We start from the raw sequence: 21400 nt of genomic DNA, 5'->3' as shown, positions 1-21400 counted from the left end.
CTGAGCCACTGTGCCACCCCTACAATTTTATTTTAGTGTTTACAGTATCCAAGTGAACCTTCAAATTCTGGAGTCTGATCAAGTAATCATTAATGATAAATGGGGATAGTTAATATTCTCGACATATTAGATCAGAGTTGGTGCATTCTCTCTCTCGCTCTCTCTCTCTGTGTCCCTCCCTCCCCTCCCCCCTCTCCCTCTGGCTCGTTTTGTCTCCATCTCTGTCTCTATCTCCCCCTTTCTGGGTGTCTCTCCCCCTCTTTCTCTGCATGTATCACTCCTCCCCTTCTATCAGTCCATTTGGTCTGTCTGTCTCAAGCCTACCCACCTCTGGCAGCAGTGATGTGCTCTGAGCTCCTGTGTTCTAGACCTTGTACTGATTTGATTGCAGGTGGCATGCCATGGTTTGATTCTGCAGTTCCTGTCTGGTTTCACCGGTTCTGTTGATTTCATGCATATGGATCCACGGAAAGTCAAGACCTGTCACCCCGGGCAGAAGGTTGGTTTGATGAAACAATTTGTACAACACCTTAATGAAGCAAAACAACAAGAGAATAAATATAAGGAAGTGATGATGAACCATATAAGACCATCAAAACATTTCATGTAACTTGCACCTGGACACCAGAGAGAGGCTGACAAAGTTTTTGAGAAGACTTGTAGCTCGGGTTGTGGATGAGGTTGTAGACTTGCTCGCTGAACCAGTGGGTTTGATTGCAGAAGTTTTGTCACCCTGCTAGTTAACATCGTCAGTGCGCCTCCAGTGAAGCGTTGGTGTTCTGTCCCGCTTGTTATTTATATGCCTTGGTTTGCTGGGGTGGTTGGCATCACTATCAGTTCTGTTTTTAGTGGTTTGTATATCGGGTCCAGTTCACGTGTTGTCTGTTGATGGAGTTTTGGTTGGAATGCCAGGAGTTCCCTGGCATGTCTCTGTTTGGCTTGCGCTATTATGGATGTGTTGTTCCAGTCGAATTTGTGTCCTTCGTTATCCGTGTGTATTGAGACCAGTGAGAATCGGTAATGTCTCTTAATGGCTAATTGGTGCTCGTGTATCCTTATTGCCAGTTTTCTTTCAGTTTGGCCGATGTAATGTTTCTCACAGTCCTTGCTATTTTATATATTACATTAGTTTTATTGGTGTGGGTTTAGGGTCCTTTACATTCGTCAGTAGCTGTTGCAGGGTGGATGTTGGTTTGTGGCCTACCCTGATACCTAGGGGTCTGAGTAGTCTTGTGGTCATCTCTGATATATATCTGATGTACGGTAGGGTGTCTGGCTATGTTGTGTCTTCCTGTTGTGGTTTGTCGTGGAGGTAACGGCAGATTGTGCTTTTTGGGTATCCGTTCCTTTTTAAAAATTCTGTATAAGAACTCTGTTCTGCTTTGTGCAATTCCGGGTTGCTACAGTCTGTTGTGGCTCGTTTGATGTCCTGATGCAGCTCTGTTTATGGGAGTTGAGGTGGTTTCTGGTGTAATTAGGTATCTGGTCCATATGTGCGGTCTTTCTGTATACAATGGTCTGGGCATCCCCATTGTTGCTACGTTCTACCGTTATGTCAAGGAAAGGTAGTTGATTATTTCTTTTGCAAATTTTATTCCAGTGAGAATATTGTTTATATGTCGATGGGTTTCTTCTAGTGTTGTGCATTTGATAATCACAAAGGTGTCATCTACGTGGCAGACCCAGGATTTGGGTTGTATAGTGGGGAGCACTGGCCGTTCTAACCTCTGCATTACTGCTTCTGCAATCTGTCCTGATATTGGGGATCCCATTGGTGTTCCGTTGATTTGTTTGAATATCCGAACGTTGAAGGTGAAGTGGGCTGTGAGGCACAAATCCAGCAGTTTCAGGGTGCTGTCTTTGTTGATGCTGTTGGTGTCGTGGGGTGCCTGGCTTCCTAATTTGTCCAGCAGTGTGGCAATTGTCTTTTTGGCTGGGTCGATGTTTATGGATGTAAATAGTGCTGTTACGTCGAAGGATATCATTATCTCCTCCTCTTCTATTCTGGTGTCCTTGATGATGTTGAGGAATTCTTGGGAGTGGATGGAGTGCATAGTGTTGTCAACTAAGTATTTCAGTTTCCATTGTAGTTCTTTGGCTGGTCTATATGTTGGCGTGCCCGGTAGTGAGACAATGGGTCTGAGGGGGACCCTTGGTTAATTTTAGTGGAGCAACTGCTCTGTTGATTCTATCCCATTCAACTTGGCACCGCCTTTAGTTCTCCTCGCCGCTGGCAACTTCATAATCTCTGGGAGATGTGAGAAACCAGATTGAACAAAAGAATTAGGCTGATTCAGGGAATATCAATTTCTGGCACCAAGGACGATGCAGGGCAGTCCAGAAAAATGCTGGTGATCATGCAGCAGTCTCTTGATAGAGACCTCTGCCAAAAGTTCATTCCTAACCCAGATTCGTAGGTCACAGAATTCAGGAGAAAGAATCATAGTTGCAGAAAGCTACAGCCAGACATTATCACATGATGTGCATGTTTTGAAGGGTCTAGTGTTGCTGACCAAGGACCAGGGCCGCAGCAATGGTTTCACTTTTTAAAAAAAAAAAAAAAAAACCTTCACTTTTACACTTGCGTCAGCTGCATGGTGTCCAGAGTGGGCTCTGCACCGCAAGTTGCCCTTGCAAGTGTAGAATTTTACGCAGGGATCGCTGTCACAGGGACATTGACGGCCCACAGTCCCTAATCAAGTTGTCTGTCTTCATTAGATGCAAGGACTGCTCTTGCTGGGGGAGAGAGCGCCACCGCCCTCCCCGATTGAATTGTTCCTGCTCCTTACAGACAGATCTTGCAGGATGATACTCACTCCCTACTCCCCCTGTCCTTCTTCCAAACAGCCCAAATGTGAGAGAGTGTTTTGCATTTGATTCCGTTTGAGATTGGCTGAATTTTCTTTGTTTCACGCTGGTGGTGGTGTTAAGAGAATAAATCACGGGATTGTGTTTCTGTTCCAGGTGAAAGCTTGTATTTTATATGTGCAGCCGGAAACGAAGGCTGTGCACCTGACACTGCGGCCTGCCTTCCTGCAGCCAGGGGCAGTGTTACAGCAGCCAAGCCCACATGGGATCGGGAAGGTTCTTGAGCACTGCACTGTGCGGTGCTACCACAAAGAAGCTGGTGTCATCTTTCAGCTGGCTGATGGGACCTTTGCCTATTCACGTGTGAGTGACTCCAATCCAGTTGTGTCTGTGGATTGAGTGTGAACACTAATAATATTTCAATCTGTTAAGAGAGTCTTGCATTTGTATAGCTCCCTTCACATCCTCTGGGTTTTGCAGCAAGTTAAGCACTTTTGAAGTACAACCATAATGTAACAACATGAAGCAGTTAGGGATGGGCAATAAATGCTGGTCTAGCCAGCAATGCCCACGACCCATTAATAAATTTCTTAAAAGGCAGCCAATTTGAGCACAGCAAAATTGCACGAATAGGATTGAATACTTTTTTTAAAAACATCATCCCTGGATGTTTTGAAATAACAATGGTCAGGGATGAATATTGGGTAGCTCACTGAGTCAAGCGTCTGATCTTTAAAATGTTGCCACGTGAGGGTTGACAGACTCTTGGTTGGAAGTCACCTTCAGAAGAGAGTCCTGCTGGCAGTGCATCATCTTCTCACCAATCTTCTGCCAAAGACGGGATGCTGCCTTGCTGCGCTCCTGCAGTGGGGTGCTGTGATGCCACTACATTGAAGTATCAGTCTCTGACCTCCCTCGTAAATCTCTGAACTGCTAGACAATGAGAGATCTGATTGTGAGGACTGAGAAACTCCTGAGATGTGCTGCCCTTTCCCACACTTCCCCTGAACTCATTTACACTCTGCAGCCCAGAAAATGGTTGCTACCTTTGTGGTTGCGGCCTCGTGCTCTGCTGGAAGATGGTTTTGCCATGCTTCTTGGTGAGAATGCATTGAACAGAAACATCAATTCTTCTGTTTCTCTCTCCACAGATCCTGCCTGACCTGCTGAGTATTTCCAGCATTTGTTTTCTTCGCAAATTGCACTTTTTATCATTAAAGTCTTCTACTGTTCACTAGGTGTTGCAGATTAAGCATTGACAGCAGCTGAAGTAAAGCTGGTTTCGTTGCTTACTATCTGGTTTAGTTTGTGATGGTAATCTGTCTTGTGTAAGAGTGCTGTCTCATTAATGTGTCCTCTTCAATTGCAGGCATGTACTGTTCACACACTTGTATTGTTGTAATGTAACTGCACTGCCTTCCACAAGATCACTGATTGCTAATTTCTAACACTGCAGAAAGTTCATCTATCTGGCACTAAGACGCCTCTTAACCCCAATGACTTCCGTGAAGGTACCAAGCACAGGTGCAGGGTCATTGACCACAGCCCAATGGAACAGATGGTTTTGGTGTCTCTGAAAAAGTGAGTGTGATCGGTCATCAATACTGAGACGTTGTGTTCAATAGAGGGTAACAGGTGGCACAGACCATGATCCAGCAATACCTAAACACATTTACTGGGCAACAATGATTAGGAAAGGGAGCACATGTATAGCACTAGGTTAGATACAGAATAAAGCTCCTCTGCACTGCCCCTATCAAACATTGCCAGCACAGGTACAGCATAGGGTTGCGTACAAACAAGCTGTTTTGTTTCCACTTTCAATAGTTTTGTTCCAGTCATGTTCATTTCCATCTTGTTCTTAATTAAAACAAGATGGCTTTTGTACTTTGTGGTGTAGCCCAAATTAAAGGGACAGAAATAGCACAAACCAAATTCCATTGTCAATAGCAGAGACTGAAAGGATAATGTCTGACTCCTGTGGTACACACAACCCTTCCTTGATTTTGAATTTCTCATTTTTAGGAGTGTTCTCGATGCCCCATTCTTGAAGTACCAAGACATCAAACCAGGACAACTGGTCGAGGTGAGTCTTTACAGCTGGAGCTTTATAAACAGAATGATCTTTGCAAAATATACATTCCCTAAACAGCCTCCAGCAAGACTGAGAGAACGAGTGAGTGGCTTCTGCCAAAATGTCCTGCTGTCCTGCCTCAGGGCTATCTCCAGCTGTTGCTCAACTAATGACTTCTCCAATTATTCCTTCGGTCTTTTCTAATTGGGTATTTGTTAGAGTTCCTCCAAATTCCCCACCGGCTTTGGTCATGATTTCAGTTTTGCCAGGAGAACCTTGTGGAATCAAATTGAGAATGTCAAAAATAATCTGCTTGCTCTTCTTCAGCTCCGAGTGTTTTCATTTCCTCTGCTGTCTTCTTTGAATCCTTCAGTTAAACCCAGCCTGGCTACTACAAACTCAAACCCTTGTACCTTTTACCAGCATCCTTTAATATTGGGCTACCACCTAACTCGTTGTAGCTTGATTCTAGTCACCCCGATTCAAGTGTCTCCATCTCTGTTTCTGATCTGGACAAATTGCGAAAACTCTATCAGCGTGACTGACAAATCCTGTGAAGATTCCTGCATACTGTTCATTCCTACCACTCCACCGCATCTGCCTCATCTCTAAATCTGAACTTTGCCAGCCTGTCTAAGTGAACAAGTCTTTGATTATACAGCAACCTCTGAGAAATGTTATTCATCAATCCCTTGGTCCTTACCTACTTAACCTTCATATTCTGTAGTGTCTGTTCTGTGTATTCTGATACCTCCTTACCCACTGACTCTTAGTATTTAGTGGCCTTTCAATAAAGCCCATCTTGTGGATATTTGTCAGCATTCACTGCCTTGTGTATAGATAACAAAGGGCTGGGTGGAATCTAACTGCGGTCTTTTCCAACAGATTTGTCAATAGTCTACATTCTTCATTTTGCTGCATTTCAGGGTAAAATCACCTCTCTGGAGAATTATGGGATGAATGTGAAGCTAACGCACCACATTCGGGGACTGGTGCCTCGGGCACATCTGTCAGACATTCCCCTGAAGCATCCAGAAAAGCTGTACAGTGTAGGAAATCTGGTGAAGTGCAGGGTGAGTGTGCAACATGTTCTCCGTGCAGTACAGGCGGAGTGTGCAGTGTGTTCATCATCCAGGAAAGGAGCCTGGTCGCCACCAATCCAGTACAGCCTAGTTGTGATCCACTCTTGCACTGAGTATGCAATCCTTTAGGAACAGCAGTGTCACCACTCCTCAAAGACAAATCATTATATTTCCAAATGACTGAGCTGAAGTATTCCTCTAGGATTAACCATTTGTTTCTTTCTCAGGTACTGATGGTAAACAGTGACACCAAGAAACTTACCCTGACTCTGAAAAAGACGCTGGTTGGTTCAAAGCTTTCTGTTATTACCCAGTATAAGGAAGCTGTTCCCAAGCGACTGGCCCATGGTTACGTTGTCTCTGTGAAGCCCTTTGGCTGCATCGTCCGCTTCTATGGTGACGTGCGAGGGCTGGTCCCACAGCAGGAGCTGAGCACCCATCCCATCCTCTTTCCTGAGAAGGTCTTCTATGTTGGTCAGGTGAGAGTGTGGTCAGCGGGGGAGACCGGGCAGGCTCAGCGGGAGAGCGCGGTCAGCAGGGGAGACCGGGCGTGCTCGGAGGAAGAGCGCGGTCAGCGGAGGAGACCGAGATGGTTAAGAGTGGGACAGTTTCAGGGGCGAGTGTTATGGATGTTCAGGCAGATGGGACCATATTAGGGTTGGCATATGGGGGGGCCTTTCTGACTGGGAATGGTCAGGTGGGAGGCTGGGTGGATTCAGATGGTAATGGGCGACAAGAAGGGGTAGTGTCATGTTGGGGCTACTGCCTGTGTGTTGGGGAGGCAGAATGAAATAGGTAGAGCAGCTGTTCCTGTGATGCGTTGGATGCTGTCCCGCTTTTTTTTTTTGACCTCATGCTTGCCTTCGGACTTGACCCCTTCCCAGGTTGTCAAGGTTGCTGTCCTAAAGTGTGACCCAACTCAGGAGAAGCTGCTGTTGTCCCTGAAAGCCACACAGAACGTGGGAACCGAAGCTGATGGTTTCACTAAGGAAATTGAAGAATCTTCAATGTACCCAACTGGCAAGGTATTTGCGGTTATCTACAACAGGTTTGATAAATAATGAGGAAGAAAATGTAGACTGCAGGAAAATGTCAATAGACAGGTCAGATAAACAATAAAGTTCACTTCGCTTTAAGGTGAGCTTTGACGGATGTAACTGAAATACCATCTCTGCTTGGGAGCTTAGAATACCGGTTGCAGGCTAATGGGGTTACAGCTTATATTTACCAAAATGATCCCAGTACTAAAAGTATTAATTTGAAAACCAGGTTTGTATTTTTGTATTCGAAAGACTCGGGAGTCATCCAGTTGAGCTGTTTAAGGTGATAATTAGTTTTTCCCAGTTATTGAGGCCAGTTAAACACTTTATCTATATAAGTTTTAAATAAAAAGATTTATCAGCCAAAGTTCCTAACCAACGCAATTATGGGTTTTTCAAAACTCTGTCTCTAAATGTCAAAGCTCAGAATTTTTTCTTGAATAAGGAGATTAAAAGTTACAGAATTAAATGAGGTTAAAGTACAGATCAGCTGTCATCTAATTGCAATATTGAGCAGCCTTAGGGCATGGGGAAGGGAGTTGTTTATGTGTGTGATGAATGGCCTCCTCTTGTCCCAGGTATCCTACTTTTGAATGCATCTTCTTGCTTCTCTTGCTGCTGATGTGCTTTCACTAGATTTGAGTAAGACGTTGGAAAGCATTCCTCACGGTAGACTGGTTAGCAAATTTAGATCACGTGGCATACAGGGAGAACTAGCCATTTGGATACAGAACTGGATCGAAGACAGTGGGTGGTTGTGGAGGTTTGCTTTTCAGACTGGAGGCCTGCGACCAACTATGTGCCACAAGGATCAGTGCTGAGTCTACGCTTTTCGTCGTTTATTTCAATGATTTGGACATGAACATAGGAGGTATGGTTAGTAAGCTTACCAATCACTCCAAAATTGGAGGTGTAATGGACAGCAAAGAAGGTTACCTCCAGAGTACAACAGGATCTTGTTCAGATGGGCCAATTGGCCAAGGATTGGCAGATGGAGTTTAACTTCGATAAATGTGAAGTGCTGCATTTTGGAAAGGCAAATCATGGCAGGACTTATATGCCGAACGGTAAGGTCCTGGGGAGTGCAGGTTCGTAGTTCCTTGAAAGTGGAGTCACAGGCGGATCGGATAGTGAAGAAGGCATTTGGTATGCTCGCCTTTATTGGTCAGTGCATTGAGTATAGGAGTTGGGAGGTCATGTTACGGCTGTACAGGACATTAGTTAGGCCTCTTTTGGAATACTGCATTCAATTCTGGTCTCCCTGCTATAGGAAAGATGTTGCGAGACTGGGAAAGGTTAAGAAAATATTTGCAGGGATGTTAGAGGGTTTGAGCTTTAGGGAGAGACTGAATAGGCTGGGGCTATTTTCCCTGGAGTGTTGGAGGCTGAGGGGTGACCATATAGAGGTTTATAAAATCATAAGGGGCATGGATAGAGTGAATTGCCAAGCTCTTTTCCCCTGGGGTGGGGAAGTCCAAAACTAGAGGGTATAGGTTTAAGGTGAGAGGAGAAAGATTTAAAAGTGACTTAAGGGGCAACTTTTTCACACACACGGTGGTGTGTGTATGAAACAAGCTACCAGAAGAAGTGGTGAAGGCTGGAACAATAACAACATTCAAAAGGCATCTGGATAGGTATATGAATAGTAAGGGATTTGAGGGATATGGGCTAAACACTGGCAAATGGGACTAGATTAATTTAGGATATCTGCTCAGCATGGATGAGTTGGACTGAAGGGTCTGTTTCCATGCTGTACAACTCTGACTGTGACTCTAAATGTGTTTCAGATTGTGGATGTGGAAGTCTTGGCGAAGGTAGAGAATGGGCTAAAGGTCTCCATTCTGCCACAGCATGTACCTGCCTTTCTCCCAACGATGCACCTCTCAGACCATGTCTCAAATTGTCGGCTTCTTGCTGCGAGGCTGCAGAAGGGTGACGTCCTCTCCAATGTCATGTGTTTAAGCCAAACAAACGGCCAAATTGTATCCTTTATTCTGACTAAACTTTAGCCTAACAGTCTTCATTATTACGAAGTACATTTTCAACAGAAAGAGTTTAATAATATATGATGGAGACCAATGTACAGTCACGAGTGATAGAAAATGCAATGAGTGAGTCGATTAATATTATTAAGAATTTATTGGGAGTGTTACAGGTCCCTGAAGGACTCCTCAGCAGCAGAGTGGTGACCTGCTCTCGAATTTTCCATTTTAAATATGGGCTGAGAATGTTTCTCTGCTTTAGTTTCAATCTTTCTTATAGTATTTTGTGAGATTTTTAAAGTCACAATTAAGCTCAGCATTATCTAATTGCTGATAGTACAGAACTTCAACTTTGTGTCTCTTTCTAGTTATTGTCAATAAATGAGTTGGAATAGTTAGAGCGATACAGGAATCTGCAGGGGAATGGGACAAGGTGAGTCACTTTTGCAGAGACCCAGTACAGACGTGCTGAATAGCCATCTGTGTTATGTGACCATTGTTTGATTTTATGAATTCTCGAGCTCGTTTGGAAGTAGCTGCTACGTGACAACATTGCTGCATGACTGAGGATTGCATCAGCTCAACTACCAGGCATGCTTTCTTGTGAATTATGTTACTCAGTAACCATGTTAGTTTCCTGTATATTCACAGCGTTCCCTGCCCTTAACCCTGCTGCTCAGATTCTTTCTAGAAAAGCTGCAGTGATAGCTTTTGCTGAACAAGGGCCAATGCCAAAGGATGTGTTGGAACTCCAGGTGAGTTGTAACTCACTTCTCTAAACAGGTGCCATTCTGACATGCTTCCTTGGATGCAGTCTAAAGAGTTCGAATTTGGTGGTGGTACTTCATCAGGATGAACAAACTCCACTAATATTGCGCTGATTCGTCATGTGCTTACTGACAAAATCCTACGTTGCAGATAAGACTAGGAGCTGTGTGGCCCCTCGTGTCTGCTCTGCCATTCAGTGCGAGCATGGCTGAACTTTGACTTCTAATTTTCTGACTCATCCCCATATCCCTTTATTCCCTTAGTGTACAAAACTCTCCTCTTCTTCCGTTTTGACTATTCTCAATGACCAGTTCGCTGGGATAGGGGAATCCAAAGATTTGCTGCACTATAATCTGAATGAGGAAGTTCTCCTAATCTTCGTGCTGAATGGCTGACTCCTCCTGCTGAAACTATAATATCCGGTTCGAGACTCTCCAGCCAAACAAAGCAACTTCTCAGCACCTACCCTGTCAAACCCTTCAAGAATTTTGCAAAGATAAAATACAGGAAATCTGAAATGGAAACAGCAAATGCTGGAAATGCCCAAAGTTAGACAGCATCAGTGGGGAAATATAGAGTTAGCGTTTCAAGCCTGTGACATTTCATCAGAACTGGAGTGAGTTAAAACTGTAAACTCAAAAGAATGCATCTAGAGGTAGTGTGACTGACAGGATACTGAACAGCATCCATTTGAAAATGAAAAAAGATAATTGAGCAACCAGATTTACAAAGAAAAACTAAGTTAAATGAATGCAAGTTCTTAAATTGTTGAACTCATTGTCAAGCCCAGGTGCCTGAAATTACATTATTAAAACTTGATGCTCTCAAGCTTGTTTTAAGCCACAGCAGACTGAGGTCAGAGAGATGCAAGGTGAAGAAATAAAACAACAAATGACAAGAGGCTCAGTCATACTCGCAGACTGAATGGAAATATTTTACATGGTGGGTCTGGTCTGCATTTGGTCTCCTCAATGCAGAGGAGATTGCATTGTTAATAGCGAGTACTAAATTAAGAGACATGGAACTTGCTGTTTCACTTGGAATTCATGCTTGGGGCCCTGGACAGTGAAAAGAAAGGAGATAAAAGGCAGGAATTGCATTACCTGTGCTGGCATGGACAGACCCTATTGGGGGAAAAAAAGGGAGTGTTTGGGGAGGCTGAGGAGAGGTCTGGAGTGTCAGAAAAGGAATGGTCCCTTCAAAATCCTGAAAGAAGAGATCGAGAGGATAGATGTGCTGGAAGCATCATACAGGATCTAGTGAAAATAGCAGGCTATGGTAGGTTCAATGCAGAGGCTGTGGTGGGATGGAATGTGAAAGCAAGCAGAACCTGTTTGTGGTTCTGGGTGGGAGGAAAAGGCATGAGGGTAGAAGGATGGGAAATGGATTGACAGGGTTGAGCCTCATCAGTCTCATGAGGGAAGCAAAGATGATATCGGAAACTGGTGGAATGTTGCACCTTCCGAACCAACGTGACGGAGTTAGAGAACCTGGGTAATTGGAGGAGAAAAGAAGTTTATCTGACTAGGTGAGATCCTTCTAAAATGTAAATATTTTAGGCTCATTCTACTTGATCTTTCCTCATAGGATTGGTCCCCTTATCCCCAGAATCTAGTGAGACTTAGTTGCATTGTCTCTAAAGTAAGTATCATCATCCTTGGGGAAGGAGCTCAGGTTTTTGGAAACCACAGTGCCTTACCTGCCTTTCTGTTTTCATTAGGTGGGTACACAAATGCCGGGTTTTGTGAAGAACATTATGGCGTATGGAGTGTTTGTCAAATTCCCACATGGACTGGTCGGCCTGGCTCCCAAAGCTGTGAGTCCAATATCCAGTTTACACCTATTGACTTATTCTGACCAACGCAGTAGCAGATTTGCTAAGTCTTATTAAACAGTTCACATGGTCCTGCAACTGACAACGATGGTGTAGTGCTCATATTATTGTAGCCCTTGTATCTATTGAATGGGAGATAGTGAATTTTGAATTCTCTTTATTGAAACATTGGATCCTGGAAGTAAAAAGCTGGTCTCTGGGAAGGTGGCCAGGGAGTAATTGTCGCAAAAACTCCACCTGGTTAACTCACGTCCTTCAGGGAAGGAAATCTCCCTGACCCAGTCTGGCCTGGAGGTAACTCCAGTCCTACAGCAATGTGGTTGATTCTCAACATTCCTCTGAAATGGCTTAGTAAACACCCTTGGTTGCATCAAACTAAGGGCAGCTTAGGGTGGGCAATAAATTATAGACTTGGTAGTGGTGCTCATATCTAAACTATCAAAACAGGAATGAATTACAGACCGGATTCTAATCAAGGGGTTCAGTGGAGTTTGTATACGGAATAATAGGTAAGCCAGAGTGATTTACAGGTGCATTAATTTTGCTGGTTAATGTTTTTTTCCCCTCCAGGCTATGTCTGATAAGTTTGTCACAAACACAGAGGATCATTTTGTGGTGGGCCAGACAGTGGTTGCCAAGGTTACAAACCTGGATGAGGAAAAGAAGCGAGTATTACTGACTCTGAAAGTGTCTGAATGTGGATCTGCAGAGGGTGCTGGTGAAAGCCTTGCGCTCCTGAGTCAGTACTGTGCTGAACTGGAATTTGTCAGGACCTTGATGAGCAGCAGAGGTAATGTCTGAATCTAATGTTCAGCGTCTTGGGTCTGAAATCCAGAAAATGCACCGCCTTCAGACAGGAAATAATTTTGAATTGATCATGATCATAAGTTTGAGAGGAGACCATTCAGCCCCTTGAGTCTTTTTCACAAGTCATTTAGTTTATATCTGATCTCTGTCTTAATTCTGTTGCCCACTCTGTTCCATAACCCTTGAATATTCTTATCCAGTCACTGTTTTGATATTTTCAATTAAGATCCAGTCTCAGCAGCTTTCTGGGGCAGATGTTTTCAGATTTCCACACCCACAAGATGAGACTCCTGCTTGGAGCTATTGGTTTTGAATCCTGTTCTTTCTGCGCCTTACTCATGAGTATACATTGTCAGAGGTGCAATTTTCCAGTCCCCTAATGCAGCTTGATGTTAAGAACATAAGAAATAAGTAGGCCATCCCACCTGTCTGTCATTCAACAAGATCAAGGCTGATCTGTCCCAGACTTCTCAATTCCCCTAATGTTCTTGAGTAGATTTGTAGATCGGGTTGTGGATGCTGTGGTTGGTTTGCTCACTAAGCTGGTTCATTAGTTTGCAAACCTTTCATTACCCTACTGGGTAACATCATCAGTGCAGCCTCCAATGAATTGTTGTTGTATTTTCCCCCTTGCTATTTAAAATCTGGGGTCCATTGGAGTTGATTACCTCATTTCTGGTTTTTCTTTGCAATGGTGTGCATATAGGGCCTAATTCTGTGTTTATTGAGGGCCTTCTTGGTGGAGAACCAGGCCTCTAGAAATTCCCATGCTTATCTCTGTTTGGATTGTCCTAGGATCCTGACATTGTCCCAATCAAACTGGTGGTTCTCCTTGTCTGTGTGCATGGAGACGAGTGAGTATTGGTCATGTCTTTTTGTCGCTAGTTGATGTTCATGTATTCTTGTGGCCAATTTTCTTCCTGTTATCCAATGTAATGTTTGTCGCAGTTCTTGCATGGAATCTTGTATGTTACTTTGGTTCTGTCAGTAGCGGGTAAGGGGTCTTTGGTTCTTGTTAGCAGTTGGAGTAGGGTTGATGTAGGTTTGTGTGCCCCTCTGATGCCCAGTGGCAGGCCCAACAGGGAATTTCTGACGAAGGTACCCTTCAGACCCATAGTCTGTCTCCCAGGCAGACCAACACAGGTGAGCCAAGGAATTATAAAAAAGACTAAAGCACCTCATCAACAACTCAATACACTCAGCCCAGAAGTTCCTCAAAACGTGCAAAAACATAAGAACTGACAAGGACAAGATCATGGTATCGTTTGACGTTACTGCCGTATTCACATCGATCAACATACCCCTAGCAAGAGAAACACTAGCCTCACTTCTGAAGGAACTGGACCTGAGTAACACCATCTCCACAGAGAACATGCTGAAATTACTGGACCTATGCCTCACGACCCACTTTACCTTTAATGGCCAGATCTATGAACAAATCAACGGGACACCTATGGGGTCACCTATCTCTGGACTCCTAGCAGAAGCAGTGATGCAGAGACTTGAAAGCATGGCCCTTATGCAGATCCAACGCAAACTACGGATCCAATATGTGGACGACACTTCCTTCATCATCAAACAAACTAATCTAGAAGAAACACACCAACTTATAAACAACATTTTTCACTGGCATCAAATTTCCCAGAGAAGAAGAAAAGGACAAACAGCTCCCATTCCTGGATCCGATGGTAGAACGCAGGGCCAATGGGGAATTCCTGACCAAAGTATACAAAAAGGCCACTTGCATGGATCCAGTCCTAAATTTCAACAGAAACCACCCTAACACCCACAAATGGAGTTGTGTGAAAACACTGTTCAAACGAGCCACAACACATTGCAGCAACCCAGAACTATGCCAAAATGAAGAAGAATACCTTCACCAAGTACTTAGACACAATGGATACCCGAACAGCTGGCTCTGAGGATGTCTGTCACACAAATAACAACAAGAAGATACAGCACACCCCGACACGCTTGTCACGTTACCATACATCAAGAACATATCTGAACTGACCACAAGACTCCTACAGCCACTGGGCATCAGAGTGGCACAAACCTACATCAACCCTACGCCAACTGCTAACAAGGACCAAAGACTCCTTACCCACTATGGACAGAACCAACGTAATATACAAGATTCCATGCAAGGACTGCGACAAACATTACATTGGACAGGCAGGAGGAAAACTGGCTATGAGAAATCATGAACACCAACTAGCAACAAAAAGACATGACCAATACTCACTCGTCTCCATGCACACAGACAAGGAGAACCACCAGTTCGATTGGGACAATGTCCGGAACCTAGGACAAGCCAAACAGAGACAAGCACAGGAATTTCTAGAGGCCTGGTTGTCCACCAAGAAGGCCAGCAATAAACGCATAGAATTAGACTGTATATGCACACCACTGCAAAACAAAACAGAAATGAGGTAATCAACTTCAATTGACCCCCAGAGTTTAAATGGCAAGTGGGAAAATACAACAATGCTTCATTGGAGGCTGCACTGATAATGTTATCCAGCAGGGTAATGAAACGTCTGCAAACTAATGAACGAGTTCGGCGAGCAAACCAACCACAGCATTCTCAACTCTCCTTTCCTGCCAGCTTCTCAAAGCCTTCAGCTCCCTGATATTTCAGAAACATATTTACCTTCTCTTTAAATACTTCCAGTGATCTAGCCTTCACAACTCTCTGGGGTAAAAAATTCCAGACATTGACTACCTTCTGGGAGGCAACATTCCTTTGTATCTCAGTTTTACAAGATTTTATACGTAGAACAACGGGTATCTGGGAGTGAGTTTTAAACTGAAAGCCAATCAAACGGTACTTGCAGTGCTGGTGTGGGGGTTGATATTTGATTCTTAATGAATGTTTACTGTTTCAGATTCTCCAGTTGTTACCAGTCTGAGTTGCCTGGCCATAGGGCAGAGACTCCAGCTCGTAGTGGATAGAGTGGAGGATGATGGCACAGTATACTTCACTGGTACACAGGTTACCAAGCTGACTGTTACAGCCAGTCGCTATCACCAGCGGGGTAAGTACATGTCTGGCATTGGCATTTGTTGAGGGTTCACCTGATTGACAAGAGTTAAATCACAATCAAAAGTCTGTCTGACTTGACCTTAAATAATTTCAGTGACCCAGCCTCCAGCGCGCTCTCGGAGAGCGAATTCCAAAGATTGATGATCTTCTGAGAGAAATCTCTCTTCTTGTCTGTCTTAAATGAGTGTCTGTCATTTTTGAACTGTGCCACTAAATCTAGATTCCAACTCTTATAATGAGAGGAAACATTCTCCCAGCATCTAAACTGTCTGTATCATATAGATCCAACAAAATCATTGCTCGTTCTTTTAAACTCCAATGATTGCAGGCCCAGCCTTCCCTCAAAAGACAGCCTCTTCATTCCGGGAATCGGCCAAGTGAATCTTTTTTGAAACCACTCCAAAGCAATTTTAGGTAAAATGATCAAAACTCTGCTCAGTATTGCAGGTGGCATTTCCTCAGCGCCTTGCATAACTGTACTAGGACTTCCTTACTTTTATACTCCATCCCCACTGAAATAAAGGCCAACATTCTAATTGCCTTCTTCCTTGCTGAATCTTCGTGCTACTATTTTGTGGTTTATATGCAGGGATACCCAATCCCTGCTGGACTGTAACATTCAGTTTGCCAACTCAAAATGACCCAATTATCCTGACTCTGTTCCCTGTCAGATAGCCTATCCTGTGTCCATGCTTAATATATCACCCTCAATGCCATGAGATCTTGGCTTTGGTCGTAACTTATGGAACACATTATCGAATACTTTTTAGAAAATTAAATGTGTAGCGTCTACCGTTCCCCTTTATCTATCCTGCTTATTACATCTTTAAAGACATCTCAAATAAACACATTTATCAAGCATGATTAGGTGATTTGTTTGCTATTTACTTTTAATCCAGCTCCCTGTCACTGTCACTCAGCATCCCCTGTGCCCTGCAGTGTCCTGTGTTACTGTTTCTCTACTGGTGTTAAATCAGCTGTCTCACTGTAACAAACCACCTCCTCGTTCCTGTTTCCATTGTAATTGACTGTAAACAATAGCCTGAATAGTTCTACTAAGATTATATGGAGTAACGATTCTGACCACGTTCCACAGATGTGAATGAATTTGGAAAACTGATGAAACTTGGTGTCTTTAAAGCATCGAGGTTTTACAATGAGACTGTGGCTTTTTAACAGCTCAGCATCATGTCAGGAGCCTGCTGAAGTAACATGAGCATAGAGCATTTGAATAGCTAATTGATGCAGGAAAACCAGTCACAGATACACCAGAACTTGATGCTGTTCTAATCACAGTCGAAATCTTATAGATCACTGTGGCAGAACGCGCTCAATGCTTGGGGAGCCATGAATGATGAAATGTTTCGTATGAAACGGTAAATTTCTGCTGCTGGATTTGTTCATTCTGCCATTGCTCTTTGTTTGTAGAGGTGACTGTGAGCCCAGGACAACGGTGCACGGCAGTTGTGCTGTTTGTAGATCTTCTCTCATCCGTCGTTCACGTGTCTCTCCGTCAGGAGCTGCTAAATGCCAATGCGAGAAAGGTATGGTGGCTCAGGAATCTCGGAAACCTTTCCCAGTCTGGGTGGAGCTGTGACAAAGGAAAACACAATCAGCAGCCGCAGCTACTCACAAGAACATAAGAACTAGGAGCAGGAGTAGGCCGTCTGGCCCTTCGAGCCTGCTCCGCCATTCAATAAGATCATGGCTGATCCTTTCGTGGACTCAGATCCACTTACCCGCGTTCTCACCGTATCCCTTAATTCCTTTATTGTTCAAAAAAAATCTACCTTTTTTTGAAAGCGTTTACTGAAGTAGCGTCAACTACTTCACTGGGCAAGGAATTCCATAGATTAACAACCCTCTGGGTGAAGAAATTCCTTCTCAGTTCAGTCCTAAATCTGCTCCCTCTAATCTTGAGGCTATGCCCTCTTGTCCTAGCTTCACCTGCTAGTGGAAACATCCTCTCTACTTCTATCCTATCTATTCCCTTCATAATTTTATATGTTTCTATAAGATCCCCCTCAATCTTCTGAATTCCAATGAATATAATCCCAGTCTACTCAGTCTCTCCTCATAAGCCAACCCCCTCAACTCCGGAATCAACCTAGTGAACCTCCTTTGCACCCCCTCCAGTGCCAGTACATCCTTTCTCAAGTAAGGAGACCAAAACTGCACACAGTACTCCAGGTGTGGCCTCACCAGCACCTTGTACAGCTGCAACATAACCTCTCTGCTTTTTATTTCAATCCCTTTAGCAATGAAGGATAAAATTCCATTTGCCTTCCTAATTACTTGTACCTGCAGACCTACCTTCTGTGATTCATGCACAAGGACACCCAGGTCCCTCTGCATAGCAGCATGCTGCAACTTTTTACCATTCAAGTAATAATCCTTTTTACTATTACTCCTACCAAAATGACATTGAGCAAGAGTCCTAATTTTAGAATGAAAATGGCTGTGACAATAGGAACAAGTGGGATCCCAGTGCTATTTCTGAGATAATTGAAGCTGAGTGCATCAGTGAGTTCCTTCACTTCAGGCCTGGGATTCGGTGGAATGAAGAAAGGAGTTTCCCACCACTTATCAAAGATTTCTGTTGACCCTTAATGATCCAGAACTAATCCACTTAGAATTTGCTATAGACCTAAATGTCTGACTGAAATTGATAAGCAGTGGGCTCAGCAAGTGTAAAGGAGGCTTTACTCTAACTAACCTGGGCGGGTTTGATAGGGAAGCAATTAAAGAAGCTTTACTCTGTATCTGACTCCATGCTGACCCTGTCTGAGAATGTTTGATGTGGACAGTGTTAAGGTAACTTTACTTTCAGTTTAAAAGAGTAGAGGGATATTTATTTTCAGTTTAAGAGTAGACAGAGCTTTACTCTGTAGCTGACCCTGCGCTGTCCCCTATCCTGGGAGTGTTTGATGTGGACAGTGTAGAGAGAGCCTTAATTTCAGTTTAAAAGAGTAGAGGAGCTCTTGCCTTCAGTTTAAACGAATAAATGGAGCTTTAGTTTCAATCCACGTGCTGTACCTGTCCTGGGAGTGTTTGATGAGGGCAGTGTAGAGGAAGTTTTACTCTGTATCTGACCCCATGCTGTACCTGTGTTGGAGTATTTGATCGGGACGTGTCAAGGGAGCTTTGCTTTCAGCTTTAAGGGTAGCTTTACTCTGTATCTAAACCCATGCTCTCTTTGTCCTGGGAGTGTTTGGTGGGGACAGTGTCAATGGAAATTTGCTCTTTATCTAAAACCTGTCCAGAATCTGGCCTGCAAGTGTTTGTTGGGAAACCTCGTGCAAGGGATAGAGGCAGTCTTGAGTTTGTATTGTGTAGAGATAAAAAGCCAACAAGATGGAATGATTGAGTTAGTAAAGAGTGATGAGCTGATGAAATGGACCATTCTGTGTTGCAGTTGAAAAGAATTTCCCAGCACCTTGCTGTGGTGCAGCTTGTGACACAGGATGTTGCCGTTGTTTCGCTGGCCGGCACTTCGAAGCTGCTTCTCGTTCCAGTCACATTCCATCTAAATGACACCTTCCACTTTGACTCGGAGAAACTCTCTGTGGGGCAGACCATCTCTCTGTCGCTGCAGACAGCTGGAATAGAGCATCATGGGATCCCGCTTGCTGCGCGTGGACACAGGAAACACAGCAGGGCCAAGCGAGAGCGCCAAATGTCAGAAGGAGAAGAGGATTTGATACCTACAGTTCAGCATGCACTGTGTATTGGGGATGTAATAAGTGGAACTGTGAAATCAGTGCAGGCAAACTGCTTGCTGATTAAGTTAGAAGGCGGTGTGACTGGATTTGTTCATGCTTCGGAGATCCTCGACCAGGTTCCCAACGGCTCCTTCCCATCATCGAAACAGAAAGTTGGCAATGTCGTAACAGCAAAAGTCATTGGAGGGAGAGAAGTAAAGTCTCACAAGTAGGTGATCTGCTGGTTATCTGAATGTTTGGTTTGTTTGTTTGTTTTGTTTGTTTCTGGTTTGACCTTTAATCCTATGGACTAGGTCTGAGGTTCGATGCGAACCCAGTGAGCTGTGACCTAAATGGAAAGCCTGCAGTCATTGTTTTATGGAGCTTTACAATGTCAGCAAGTCATTTAAGTTAGCAAGTGTCGCTGAGGGTTTTTATTATAATCTGGACACAGGCAAAGTGGCACGTATTACCCTTGCTTCACTCCTCTCACATTCAGACTCATTAGATAGTGGGTGCCTGGTGTCATATGGCTTAGACTCCGAGCTTCTGATAGGTTATCCTACCTAAGGAAAGTCTCTCATTTCTATATCGCCATTCGCAACTACATCACTTTACAGCAGTTAAATACTTTGAAATGTAGGCATTGCTGTATTTTGAGAACCAAGACAGCCAACTTACAAATAACAAGATCCCAAAAAGAGTAGCGGAATAACAGTGGTATGGTAACAGGTCCAGAGTCACGGCTTCAAGCCCCACATGCCAGTGGGGAGAAGTTTGAATCTGGTCAATAAATTTACACTGCACTGCTATTTTCATTCCTAAGAAGGAAATTGCCAAATTGTTGTAAAAACCCACCTGGCTTACTCATGTCCTTTAGGGAAGGACATCAGTCTAGTTATGCCTGACCCCAGATTCTCAGCAATGTGATTAATGCTTAACTGCCCTCTGAAATGATCGAAGAAGATATTAGTTCAAAAACTAATAGACAGTAAACAATGATTTTACCAACCATAAACTACATTGTTTAAACAAGTAGAAAGTAAATGACCATATCTGTGATGCTAGAGGGATAAATGTAAGACAGAACGCTAACTGTTGATATCTTCAAAGTTGTTGCCAAGGATTATTTTATAGCAACCAGTAGGGACAGTAAGATCCAAATTTAACATCTCATCTTGAGCAACAGCCAGTGTGACAATGTGGTGCTCCCTCAGCACCGACCCTCTGGCAGCACACGCTCCGTCAGCACTGTGTTGGAAGTGACACAGTTGAAATTCACTTTGTGTCAACTATTTTGCTGGTTTCCCATTGCACACTGGCAGATTTAATTAATTCGCTCCTGCAAATTGCTGTGATGTAGTTTGAACTATTGACTTCTAGAATCTGCTCCTAAAAAGACAATTGCTTATTGCAGTTTCAGGGGTACAAGATTTGTGTGCAGAGTCACAAAGTTGGGTTGAGTCCTGCTTTTAGAATCAGAGAAACCATAGAATCCCTGTAGAGTGCAAGCAGACCATTCGGCCCATTGAGTCTACACTGACCCTCCAAAGAGCATCCCGCCCAGATCCACCAACTCCTACCTTCCCTGTCCTTGTAACCTTGCATTTCCCACAGCCAATCCACCTAACCTGCACATCTTTGGACTGTGGGAGGAAACCCACGCAGACAGGAGGAGAATGTGCAAACTCCACACAGACAGTCGCCCGAGGCCAGAATCAAATCCAAATCTCTGGTGCTATGAGGTGGTAGTGCTAACCACTGAGCCATCATGCTGTTTCATCTTGCAGGTTACAAAGAAGATTGCATGGTATACGTTCAATGTGTGTGGAATCAATGTCTGGCTGTTATTATACTGAAGCTAGAATTAGCCATGCTTTGTAGCTGATGATGGCGCAGGGCATTATTATTGCACACATTTCTGGTTGCACATCTGTTTTCTAGAAGTAATTGATGTGTTGTTTTTGCCTTCCCACATATTAGGTTTTTGCCGATCACACACCCGAACTTTTCAGCGACTATGCCGGAGTTAACACTGCGACCAAGGTAAGGCAAGATACCGTGATGGCTGTTGGGGAATCAGCTACAGGCACAGAAGGTTTAGCTTGCTGTACACTGTTCTGTTTTGGTTTGACCAAACTCGGAGTGTGTGCAGAATACTTGTCTCCGTATAAAGTAATACAGAGTACTGGAGAATGTACAGAAAGGATTCACAAGGATGATACAAGAACTGGGATGTTAACTGTCTAGGGAAATTA

General features: G+C 43.8%; 1 protein-coding gene across 4 annotated transcripts in view; it reads left to right on the top strand.

Moving 5' to 3' along the window:
• The window catches only part of pdcd11 (programmed cell death 11), a 61155-nt gene that overhangs the window by 18218 nt on the left and 21537 nt on the right, over positions 1-21400 (top strand). For all 4 annotated transcript variants that reach the window (XM_048608878.1, XM_048608877.1, XM_048608879.1 and 1 more), the window contains exons 8-22: positions 392-499; positions 2965-3171; positions 4265-4389; positions 4834-4894; positions 5809-5955; positions 6192-6443; positions 6849-6989; positions 8792-8986; positions 9667-9741; positions 11475-11570; positions 12159-12378; positions 15284-15433; positions 16870-16985; positions 18857-19371; positions 21126-21188. In XM_048608878.1, the coding sequence (XP_048464835.1) occupies positions 392-499; positions 2965-3171; positions 4265-4389; positions 4834-4894; positions 5809-5955; positions 6192-6443; positions 6849-6989; positions 8792-8986; positions 9667-9741; positions 11475-11570; positions 12159-12378; positions 15284-15433; positions 16870-16985; positions 18857-19371; positions 21126-21188 (2471 nt within the window). The remainder of the gene's footprint in view (positions 1-391; positions 500-2964; positions 3172-4264; positions 4390-4833; positions 4895-5808; positions 5956-6191; positions 6444-6848; positions 6990-8791; positions 8987-9666; positions 9742-11474; positions 11571-12158; positions 12379-15283; positions 15434-16869; positions 16986-18856; positions 19372-21125; positions 21189-21400) is intronic.

Source organism: Rhincodon typus, chromosome 20 (genome assembly GCF_021869965.1).
Source record: "Rhincodon typus isolate 14 chromosome 20, sRhiTyp1.1, whole genome shotgun sequence".
Lineage (NCBI taxonomy): Eukaryota > Metazoa > Chordata > Chondrichthyes > Orectolobiformes > Rhincodontidae > Rhincodon > Rhincodon typus.
This window is presented reverse-complemented; position numbering and strand designations above follow the sequence as displayed.